We start from the raw sequence: 10,000 nt of genomic DNA, 5'->3' as shown, positions 1-10,000 counted from the left end.
TAACCCAGCGCGATTTCCTCACAACTGTCACAGACGGAGATGTTGTGTCTTGTTGTCCTCAGGGCTTCTTGAACCTGCGCTGGTCGCGTTTCGCTCGGGTGCTGCTGACCCGCTCCATCGCCATCACCCCCACCCTGCTGGTGGCCATCTTCCAGGATCCTCAGCGCCTGACGGGCATGAACGACTTCCTCAACGTCCTCCAGAGCATGCAGGTCAGACTGGCCACCGAAAAGTCCGTCCCACTCATTTCTCTGCCTTTCCCCATTTCCTTACCTTTCTTTTATGTCACTAAAGTCACTTTTCCTCTCATCGCTCTTTGTCTCTTGTTGGAGATGAGAATGTTAATAACGATTTAAAGTGATAATACAGAAGATTTTCATGTAAATAAATGTCTGTTAAGTCACTCTCTATGTGATAGTAGTCTCGCTGGCCAGACTCCTCTCCCTCCCGTCCGAGGAGTCTGGCGCCGCAGGTCTCCATAACTGGGATAAACCCTCCCCTGCTCTACTCTGCTCTCCCATTGGAGGCGTCGGTTTCAGACGCTGCCGGATTTCCGCTCCCCGCTTAAGAAGCTCTGTCATTGGCTCCGACCAGGTCAATCAGAGCGGCTTCCGCTCCCTCCTCCCTGTGTGTCGCTGTAAATAGTCCCCTGCCGCCTCAGGGAAAACAACAACGCTAGCTAGCTAGCAAGCTAACGGCAGAAACCTACACGCTAGCTCGTAGCTACACGCTGAAAACGGCAAGTTGGATTGTTTGAAACTTTTTTCCAAGGGCACTGCTGCTAAGCGCCGCCCATCGCAATCCCACTATGGAGACCTGCGGCGCCAGACTCCTCGGACGGAAGGGAGAGGAGGCTGGCCAGCGAGACATGTGATAGTGACTTAACACAATGGTGGTTGAGCCTATGGCCCATTGATGGAAGCCTTTGCATTTTCAGTATTGCAGCATTTATGAACTTGGTGTCTGTGGTGACACAGGGTGGGCGGAGCTAACACAATAGACTCACTCTGTAGGTTACTGTAGGTTCACGGGGTGGGCGGAGCTAACACAATAGACTCACTCTGTAGGTTACTGTAGGTTACTGACGACTCTTGTGTGAAGTAGGATAACAAGCTACTTTTTGTCCGGTCTCTGCTAGCATTACGGGTCGTTACGAGTCGTTACGAGGGAAAGACATTCATAAGAATTTTAACAAGATAATTAAACTTTTTGTGTGTGGGAAAAGTCATATCAGACACATAGGCCATTTACACCTGGCGTTAACATGCATTTTCTGCCATCAGATTGCAATCTGATTGCAATCTGATGGCAGAAATGGGTGTCCTCTCAATCCGCATAAAGTTGCTGTATCCAGATTGAGAGGACACATTGCATTTACACTTGTGTTCAATGTGTACACAATGCATCCCTGACCACCCCCGGAGGTGGTTTGGCCGATCAGATTGCAATCCTTCTTCAATGCATTTTGGGGGTGTTTACACCTGGCATTTCAAGTGGTCCAGCACAATCTGATTGCAATCTGATGGCAGAAACCACATGTTAATGCCAGGTGTAAATGGCCTCACATATATACATCTTAAAACATGACTTGAGGGGGTCTTTAAAGTAACTTTTCTAAGCTGATCTTAATATCATCATAATATATTATTTTTTCATTCTTGTTCATCTCTTCTCTCACACAGTTGCCATTCGCCCTCATTCCCATCCTCACCTTCACCAGTTTGCCATCCCTTATGCACCAGTTTGCCAACGGATTGTAAGTTCATCAATCATTCATTCAGCTGATCATGATTTCTACACGCAAAACACACCTTCTGTCATCATCGACCTCTTCCGGGTTTGGCATGGGACGTGGGAAGAGATTTCATTGCCCTTTCATTTTCCCATAGACCAGTGGTTCTCAAACTCCCCCCTCCTGATTTCTGATTTCACACATATTGCTATGAGCTAACCATGTATGTGGGGGGGGGGGGGGGGGGGTTATGTTCCTGAGTGAGTTTGTTTGTGTTTATGTATGTATTTTCTGTTCTTTGTAGATGTTAATTGCGGTTTATTGTTTTTCTCGTATGTTAAAATTGAATAAATAATTGATTAAAAACAAGGCTGGGTCAGAACCTAGCATATGGCTGGCGCAATAAAGCGTTCACGAGCATCGGCGCGCAAATTGGACAGGACAAAGTCAGATATAGGGCCCGCTTGCGCTGGCCAAAAAGAAAACTGCAAGAGAAAACTAGATCATTATGATGCAATGAATGAATGATAACCCATCTTTCTGATGCGTATAACATTACAAAATAAGAAATGGAGTGAAACAGTTGCAATTAGTGCCTCCTGAGCAGATTTATTGAAGTGTTTCATTTATTTTCATTATTTATTCTTACATTTTTTCCATTTCCCCTTTCTCTCAAGTACCCCCTGTAGTACCTCCATGTACCCCTAGGGGTATGCGTAGCCCAGTTTGGGAACCACTGCATAGATAGACATTTCGAAAGATCATTAGAAAAATAGTTTTGCTTGGTCAAATCAAGCGATTCAGATTAATCAGTTGAGACCATAGAATATTTCACTCGGACAAAAAACAAACAAAAAAATTAATTTGGGGGGGTGTAAAAAGAAACGGATTTTTTCTTAACTTTGGTCCAAGTGAAATGTTCTGTGGTCTCTCCTGATTCTGAATACAGCTGAATCGCTTGGTTTGACCAAGTAAAACCTTTTTTTTTCCAAGGACTTTTTTCGAAACGTCTATGGAAAAATGATTGGGGAATGAAATCTCTTAGGTCCTTATGCCGAACCCGGAAGCGGGCGTGAATCGGGCGTGAATCTATTGACTGTGATGTCCTTGTTGTTTGGGGCAGAGTGTTTAAGATCGGCGGCGGGCTGGTGATCTTGATGGTGTGCTGCATCAACATGTACTTCGTGGTGGTCTACGTCACCACGTTCAACAGCGTGTGGCTGTACGTGCTGGCAGCGCTCCTCTCCTTAGCCTACCTGACATTTGTGGGCTATTTGGTAAGTGATCTTTTCATTCCGTTTCGTGATGCCTCATCTCTTTTAAAGTCGAGCTGAACCCAAAAATGACTTTTCTTTTCTTTTAGTTCAAATATCTGGGTATGCAGTGCACCTATTTAATAATGTATGCAAAAAAAATCACAAAAATCTAAATTCTTTCGTTTTTCACACTTTTTCACATCAAAAGTTCATTTTTCAAGATTTCATTGATAACAGAAATCTACAGTTTGCTGACGTCACCGAGTACTATCAAATTTCTACCCCATTTCAACCAATCATATCACGACATGGCAGCTGTCAATCAAATCTTCATTTCAGGATAATTTTCTCTTCCAAATGAAGTAGAAAATGGCGCCTAGTGCCTGTCATCTGGCAGAATTCCTATCCCATAAACTAACTACTAACTTGGCCAACTGTATGAAACATGAACAAAAAACAAAAACAGAAAAAACTCTAAGAATGCAAAGAAATGTATGGTAACTGGCTCGTTAAAACGCGCATTCCAGGAATATCGTATTTACAGAAATAGCATAAAAGGCGCGCGCTTGAGAGCGTGGTTGTCAGGGGTCTCCCCTCGGAGATTCCAGGCGGGCGGGCAGCACCCATGCATCGGATTGTCCGCTCGCTCCGCACGAAGCAGCTGGCTGCCTGGTACGGATCCCACTTGTCGGATAGCACGACAACACGCTGAGTCCCACTCGATTTGGGGGTGGAACACGCCATGATTGACCAATGCCAAAGCCAGTCGACAGAATTGTCAAATCAAATCATCGACATGATACTATGACTCGCCTCTCAACTTGTCATCTCAGACAAATTATGTTTTCAGTCTGAAACTGCGACGCACGTGACGAACGGGTTCAGTTCGACTTTAAGGGCTGCAAGAACAAAGTTCAAAACAAAGTCGTAAAAATGAGGTGCATTAGTGGCGTGGGATAGTACAGAGTGGAAATGATCTAATAGTACCAGCAGGTGACCTTTGTGCCACTGTGAAGTCAGTCAGTCCGACTGCAATACGACTGCTATCGAATGGAAAAAGAGACAATGTTTAGCCAGAGCTTAGAGTGACTTAATCTTCCAACTGCTTCCAACAGTTAAACATCTAAAACTGACTATGATTTGGTAGAACTTACAAGTCAATCATCACGTTTTTGCCTTCTGTAAATCAAACCTCTTTGGCCGCTGTGTTCATAAGAAAACAGGAAGAGAGGAAGGATATGTTCTGCAATGAGATAAGGGCTTATTATTCTTGCGACCTATAGACTTATAAACGTGTCACCTTGATCTGAGACAGCAATCTACTGATAATTGTTTATTCTCTCTCTCTCTCTTCCTCTCTGTTCCTACAGGCATGGTTATGTCTGATAGCTCTGGGAGTGTCCTGTCTGGATCCGTCCACCAGGAGAAGGAACGACACGACCATCCTGATCGAGCAGCAGGCGGAGTTTGACTCCTGACCATGTGACTCTCTCTCTCTCCCTCCCCCTCCCTCACTCCCACCCTCCCTCCCTCATGGTTTGTGTATGTGTGAGTGGGCATTCATTTCCAAGACTGAAGGGGCAGTGAGGCGCAGCAATGCACGATTTACTGTTTTTTTTTTTACTGTGGTTGTGCATCAGTGCCTTTTACCTTCTTCTTTTAGCGCTAATTTATTGAGATGCGATGGGTCGCACAAACTGTTTTGGAATTAAATCTCCGAATGTTATTGCAGACATATTTGGTCCATCGGTAATCAGGAGGCTTAGCCCCCCGCACACACACAGATCGCATAACACACACCACCACCAGGTCGGGTTTTTGCCACACTGACATGTTCACAGATGTTAACGAGTTCACGAGATGACATGCAATAACCTCCGCGCGGTGCAATTTCCCCACCGTGCCACAGGGGGGCAGTGCAGGCTAGAAGAGAGACGCTGCGAAGGGGGACTGTTCAAACAGCCTACTCTCACCAGCCAGCAGAGCTGCACACACACACACAGTGGAGCCAGTGAACACAACAACACACATGAGATGACACGGTTGCGTTACATCATGTTTTACGTGTCGTTAAGGTTGCGCAGGAATGTGCTGCGCGCCAACAGCACTGTTGTGTATTCGACGCACACGGAGCGAAGCGATCGTGATGTGCTAGGATTGAGATCCCTGACATTTACAGTGTGTGTGTACGTTGGGATGTGGCTGTGTGTGTGTGTGAGTGTGTGTGTGTATGTGACATGCCTGTGGTGGTGGTATGTCTGCAGAGTTGCAACTATTGTGTAACTGAAGGCAGGCGTTGCTGGTTTTCAGCGCCGCTCGAATTCCAGTCTCGAAGCGCCTCAGTCGTTTTGAGAGGCGGACGGACAGGTTTCTCTTTGCATTGTGGCGGGTGAACTTTTTTTTTCTCTCCCTCTCCCTGTCATGGAGGCAGGGTTATGTAACAGGAGAGAGTCTTCCCACCTCCCCTCTCTGTTTTTGTTTTTCTCAATGAGCCAATGTCTCCCTGCCTAGGCCTCACAGCCTGTCCAGTAGGCCCCTTTCCTGGAAACATAGCCTAGCAGAGGCCACTCAGGGGCAGGCCCGGGAGGCGGGAGGGGAGCGGAGGGGGGGGTGGGGTGGTGTGGGGGGGGTTCTCTTCCAGCAAATCACATGATCGTAGACCCTACAGTCCTCCCAGCCCTACATGAGGCTCAGATGCTGCAGGCGAAATTTCGACAGCTAGTTTGTCATCTGCGTGATTGGATGTAGCTAATGCACACGGCAGAGTGCATGGGGCTGTGTGAGTAGACGCCGCTGCTGCTGTGCGTTATTCGCAGGTGTGAGATTTAGAAATAGAACCACGATGCCTGATGGATGATGTGTGTGTGTGTGTCTTGAGTTCTGCGAGTGTGTATGTCAAGTCAAGTCAAGTCAAGTTTATTTATATAGCCCTAATTCACAAGCATGTCTCAGAGGGCTTCACAGAAAGAAGTATGTGAATTGGGGGAGTTTTGTAGGCATTCAAATATCAACAACAGCACCACAGATTGTTGTTGTTGTTGTTGTTGTTATGCACAATAATCACAGAAATATCTGATCTTAACAAATAATTTGTTAAATTTTGTGACACAACGTGTTACCAGAGTTCTGGTAGTTGATTCGGTGGAATTAAATGTTTATCATCATCTCCCCACTGAGGAGGACGTTCTTTTGACCTTTGTGCCCTCGGTAGTTCCAGTTAAATGTATGATTATGTCCTGAGTGTATTTTAATGAGCAGTTAGATGTTTGTATTTATGAGAGGGAAGAAATATGTACTGTATGTATTTTGTACTGTAATGTTGGGCGGACACAGCAGCTTGACTTTGGAGGTGACTCATTTTGTCAATAGATGATATTATTGGATGTGTTGATTTCCATAAGAGGGAAAGATGTCCCCTAAACTAAAGTTGTGGGGGAAACATGCTATTGTATTGCTGTGGCTTACCATAATAATAAGCTGCAATAACAAAACAAACAAAAAGTGATTGAATTGTAAAAACAAACAATTCCACAAAACAAAGACAATAAACTCATTTTTTTACGTCATTACAAGCACAAGGATTCTTTTTTGTAATTGTTCCAAGTATGTCGCATTATGTCTTGGTTTCATATTTTCTCTGCCTTTTAACTTCCACTCTCCCCGTGGTTAAAAGTGATGAATTTCAGTTCTCGGGTTTGAAATGTGCTAAACGTGATTTCATTTCTCCTTTCAGCGCGTGCTGTTATTGCATGGCCTTTACAGAAAGGAAAGGCAAGTTTTCGCTCTCGATTCCTCTGACCGATGAACTATGGCTATAGCTTCTTTAACCAGTAAACTGCTGTTTGAACTCACGTGTTGGGAAGGGGGGGGGGGGGGGCAGTGTATCCTCCTGCTCAGCCTAGGAGGGCCTCAACAGCAGTTGACCCGAATGCTCTGTTGCTCTCTCCTGTATCTATCCAGTATCTGGCCACTCTGAGGAATGTACATGTAGCACGGGGAGGAGGAGGGAGCAGAACGGCACCAGAAAACCAGCGAAAAGAGGGAATTTCAAGTCGATTTTGTAATCAGTGGCATCAACTTTTAAACCACATGACATTTTCCAGCTGTGCGGTCCCTACTTATTCTGTATATATTTTTACACGGATCTGTCAGTGTTGCCTTCAAATGTCCTCCACCAGGAATGCAAACAGCCGGGGCCGTCCTTGTTTATGTCTCGCATTGTGGTCGCTGCGGGCACTGGCTGCGCTCGCGCCGTATAACGGAGCCATATGTGTTTGGAACGGTTAAGACGATCTCGACTCTCTCTTCCTTTATCGACCACTTCTGCATTGCTTCTCCCAGGAACTGAGCTGTTGTGTGTGGAGTCGGTGTGGCGCTCAAAATCGTTCCAACGGGCGTTTTGTGTGTAGGTGTGCGGGCGGGGGGGGGGGGGGGGGGGTGCCTATTCACTTGAGAGTGTTGTTGCCGCTCACTCTGCACTCCGGTGAGATCTCTGTGGGGGCCCCTTAGGTCGACCACATCGCCTCTAACACGGTCAAAGGCACTTTATATTTGTTGTGAAGAGAGCCATAAAACTAAATTCTTGCATTCCCAGCTGCTCCAAAGAAATGTGCATTCTAGTGAAAAAAACTGGGTTTGCCAAAAGGCCCGAGCAAACACGTAGGCCTCATCTGCGACCGAGTATCTATAGCCTCTTGACTCGTTTCCCTATTCAAAAGCAATTAGTAACAGTAACTGTGTTTACGTGATTCTTCTAATCAATGACTGGATTTAGGCCCAAATAATTACGGGTTTAGTCTTAATTGGGCTGGCTAAATGTTATGATTAGGGTCTGTCTTCTACATGAGCTCACTATTGGCCGCAGTTTGACAGTAGCCTAATGTAATGGTATTAAACAGCAGTTTTATAGCCTAAGTTTAGCCTAATAAACTTAGACTATGTATGTATTACTGCAGATTGTGCTGGGTGATTGCCACAGTGGTTCCCAACCATCGACATATAATATAATATATAGCTCAATGTTCCCAACGTGGGCTCTGGAGACCAGCAGAGGTCCTTGAGGGTTTTTACAGGCAAAATGACATGTAGTATATAATCTTAATATTTCACTCTCTAGAAGCTAGCTCAATGTGTCAAGACTATTATGGACCATATTTCATGTGTTTTTGCATGAACTCCACAGCAAAGCTCTTCCCAGATGGAAGGATGGAAGGAGCCAGAACTCAACTCAGTGGAGTGGGTGGATTCATCTGGACCTGCAGGCAAACTTAGGTTACCTGAGTAACGTGTTACAAATTGTCAGGGTTAGTTACTTGATCTAGTAAGGAGTAGTGTATTAATAGTAGGCTAAAGGACCAAAGTAGCCTAGGCTACACATAGGCTATTGCAGCCATTCCCAACCTGTGGGCTGGGGCCCACTAGTGGGCCGTGAAGGTATTGCAAAAACATCATGATCTTGGCGGATGTTTTTTTTAATTACTATTACTATTATTATTATTATTATTGGAATGCATTTCTCCATTGTTGAATGATACCGTTATTTAATTTGTAATCAATTATTTGTTAATTAGCCTATTACAGGCAGCCCCTCACTTTTAGTTTCTGATTTCTGTGTGGTGCTGATGGACAGCTCCCTTTATCTATAAAAAGTGCTCTGAGAACACATTATTTGGCCTCTGTACTGTCATATGTGGGCTGCAAACATTTTTGTGATTTTTGAGTAAAACCGGTTGCAACTGTGAATGCTGAGAGTGTAACCATTTATGGGTGTAAAATAAATGCATTGTAACAAGTGTAACCATACTCCTGGGGAGAAGTAAACAGAGTACATTACGTTTGAATTGAATGAGTAATCTATTCTTTGAAGTAATGTGTCCTTAGGCTAATTGCTGGGAGGGGACCCGATGAGCGGGGTGAACGGGCACTGCACTAGTTACAACAAAACCATAAAACGCCCCAACATGTGTCAAAATCTGCCTGTTTTTTTATATATATATATTTCTAGACAATTTTCAAAAAGCTGTCGCAAAATGCAGGCAGAGCACATAGAAGACATTTGATGTGCATGTAGAACAAAATCAAGATGAATAAATAAATAAATAAATAAAACCTAAAAAAAGAAACGCACGTGGTATCGCGGCAGGTTGCAATCCTAAATATGTGTCCCCGTCTTTTTTTAACACACAATTTATGGACGCTTTTAACCTCTCAACCTTTATTTAAAATATATAGCTATATTAAAAACAAGTGTGATCTCATTGGGAGCAGCAGCAGCAGCGCTGGAATGTGTTCAGTGCGGACGGAGCGTGCAGGACAGAGAGGAATGCCTTCGCCACGCCCACTTTCCCGGGCCGTCCAATCCGGGGCCAGAGGCCGTTTCGAGGCGCCCGCGGAGTCCCAAGCGGAGAAAAACAAAGCCTCAAGATAACAACAAAACTGACATTTTGCACCTAAATACGTCGGGGAAAGCCCTTTGATGTACGGAGAGCTACTCGCCTGTCTTATCGGCGGTGTTTCTCGTCGCTCTGTGAGGCCTCTTCGGGCGAGCTTGTTTATCTGTAGTAAGGGGCGACTTGAAACCGCCCTCCCTTGCCCCATTTCCTCGCTTGTTTTCCTTCTCTCGCCTGGATTCTCCATGTTGTTGGTGCAAAAGTGAGGGAGTTCGCGGCGACGGGAGAGGGGGGCTGCTTCAGCGGTAGCATTATTACCATGGTGAACCCAGGACGACGGAGCTGACACAATCGCGAATAACCTTCGTTAAAAAACCGTAATCCAAAGTGCCTTGCCCCTCCTCCCCAGGCGGACGACCGAGACGAGACGGACGAAGCGAGGGGAAGAAAGAAAGAAACACTGGAACAACAAGATAAATCCTACACTCTTCATCCAGGATTGTAACAAGGCGCGCCTATTACGGATGACAAGTTACTTCGGCAAATAATTGAGTTAACTTCTCAATAAAACCTAATGAAGGCTGCCCAACAGTGTTCGGGGAAAGGATTTGAGGATTTTGAGG

At 45.2% G+C, this 10,000-nt stretch overlaps 2 protein-coding genes across 2 annotated transcripts in view; both read left to right on the top strand.

Moving 5' to 3' along the window:
• Window positions 1–4,564, top strand: part of LOC310794663 (natural resistance-associated macrophage protein 2-like) — a 15,742-nt gene extending 11,178 nt beyond the window's left edge. The window contains exons 13-16 of the mRNA XM_083656662.1: window positions 63–212; window positions 1,683–1,756; window positions 2,856–3,009; window positions 4,359–4,564. Of these exons, the coding sequence (XP_083512788.1) occupies window positions 63–212; window positions 1,683–1,756; window positions 2,856–3,009; window positions 4,359–4,466 (486 nt within the window). The 3' untranslated portion in view covers window positions 4,467–4,564. The remainder of the gene's footprint in view (window positions 1–62; window positions 213–1,682; window positions 1,757–2,855; window positions 3,010–4,358) is intronic.
• A 3,621-nt stretch (window positions 4,565–8,185) lies between these two features.
• The window catches only part of ctdsp2 (CTD (carboxy-terminal domain, RNA polymerase II, polypeptide A) small phosphatase 2), a gene marked incomplete at its 5' end in the record, with an annotated part of 8,507 nt that continues 6,692 nt past the window's right edge, over window positions 8,186–10,000 (top strand). Inside the window, one exon of the mRNA XM_083656995.1 lies at window positions 8,186–8,268. Coding sequence (XP_083513121.1) covers window positions 8,186–8,268 — 83 coding nt within the window. The remainder of the gene's footprint in view (window positions 8,269–10,000) is intronic.

Source organism: Poromitra crassiceps, assembly GCF_964638095.1.
Source record: "Poromitra crassiceps genome assembly, chromosome: 20".
Classification (NCBI taxonomy): domain Eukaryota; kingdom Metazoa; phylum Chordata; class Actinopteri; order Beryciformes; family Melamphaidae; genus Poromitra; species Poromitra crassiceps.
This window is presented reverse-complemented; position numbering and strand designations above follow the sequence as displayed.